The sequence below is a fragment of the Psammomys obesus genome, unplaced genomic scaffold (genome assembly GCF_907164565.1).
Source record: "Psammomys obesus unplaced genomic scaffold, mPsaObe1.curated_primary_1811, whole genome shotgun sequence".
Lineage (NCBI taxonomy): Eukaryota > Metazoa > Chordata > Mammalia > Rodentia > Muridae > Psammomys > Psammomys obesus.
Window position 1 is genome coordinate 28,091 of NW_026589720.1, and position 894 is coordinate 28,984.

Sequence of the window (894 nt, forward strand, 5' to 3'; positions counted from 1 at the left end):
ATCTATCTATCTATCTATCTATCTATCTATCTATCTATCTATCTATCTACCTACCTACCTATCTATCTATCTATCTATCTATCTATCTATCTATCTATCTATCTGCCTATCATCTATCTGTCTACCTATTTGTCTCTTTGTAACTGCACACACACACACACACACACACACACACACACACACACAATTCACTTCGTGTTGATTGTAAGAACATGTGTTGGGCAAAGCATTTGTTTTATCCATTCTCACCTAAAAAAAATTGTTTACTACCCAAACTTCCTGATGATAATATATACTTATCTGAGGCATTTTTAAAAATAATTATAGATTTACACAAGCATAGTTGCTTCTACATTCTCCTTGAAATTATGCAAAACCAGAGTTTTGTAACAGAGTTCATATTCCTTGGACTTTCACAGAACCCTGAAGTCCAGAAAATAGTTTTTATTGTATTTTTGTTTGTCTACATTGCAACCGTTGGGGGCAACATGATAATTGTGGTGACTATTGTCTGTAGCCCAGCATTGGTAGACTGCCCCATGTACTTCTTCTTGGCTTTCTTGTCCCTATTGGATGCATTCTTCTCTTCTGTCATCACACCAAAGATGGTTGTGGACTCCCTATATGAGAAGAAAACTATCTCCTTTGAAGGATGCATGATGCAGCTCTTTGCTGAACACTTCCTTGCAGCAGTAGAAGTGATTGTTTTGACAGCCATGGCCTATGACCGCTATGTAGCAATTTGTAAGCCCTTGCACTACTCTTCCATCATGAACTGGAAGGTCTGTGGCACACTGATGGGGATAGCATGGACAGGAGGATTCTTGCATTCTATCATACAAATTATTTTCACTTTGCAATTACCCTTCTGTGGACCCAATGTCATTGATCATT

General features: G+C 37.9%; 1 protein-coding gene across 1 annotated transcript; it reads left to right on the forward strand.

Annotated features, from left to right (window-relative positions):
• Positions 1–368: 368 nt before the first annotated feature.
• On the forward strand, positions 369–890 carry LOC129675186 (olfactory receptor 4C15-like; the record flags this gene model as incomplete). Its single annotated transcript, XM_055605188.1, has 1 exon — positions 369–890. A coding segment is annotated over exon 1 (522 nt), but the record flags the coding sequence as incomplete, so codon positions are not given.
• Between the last annotated feature and the right edge of the window lie 4 nt (positions 891–894).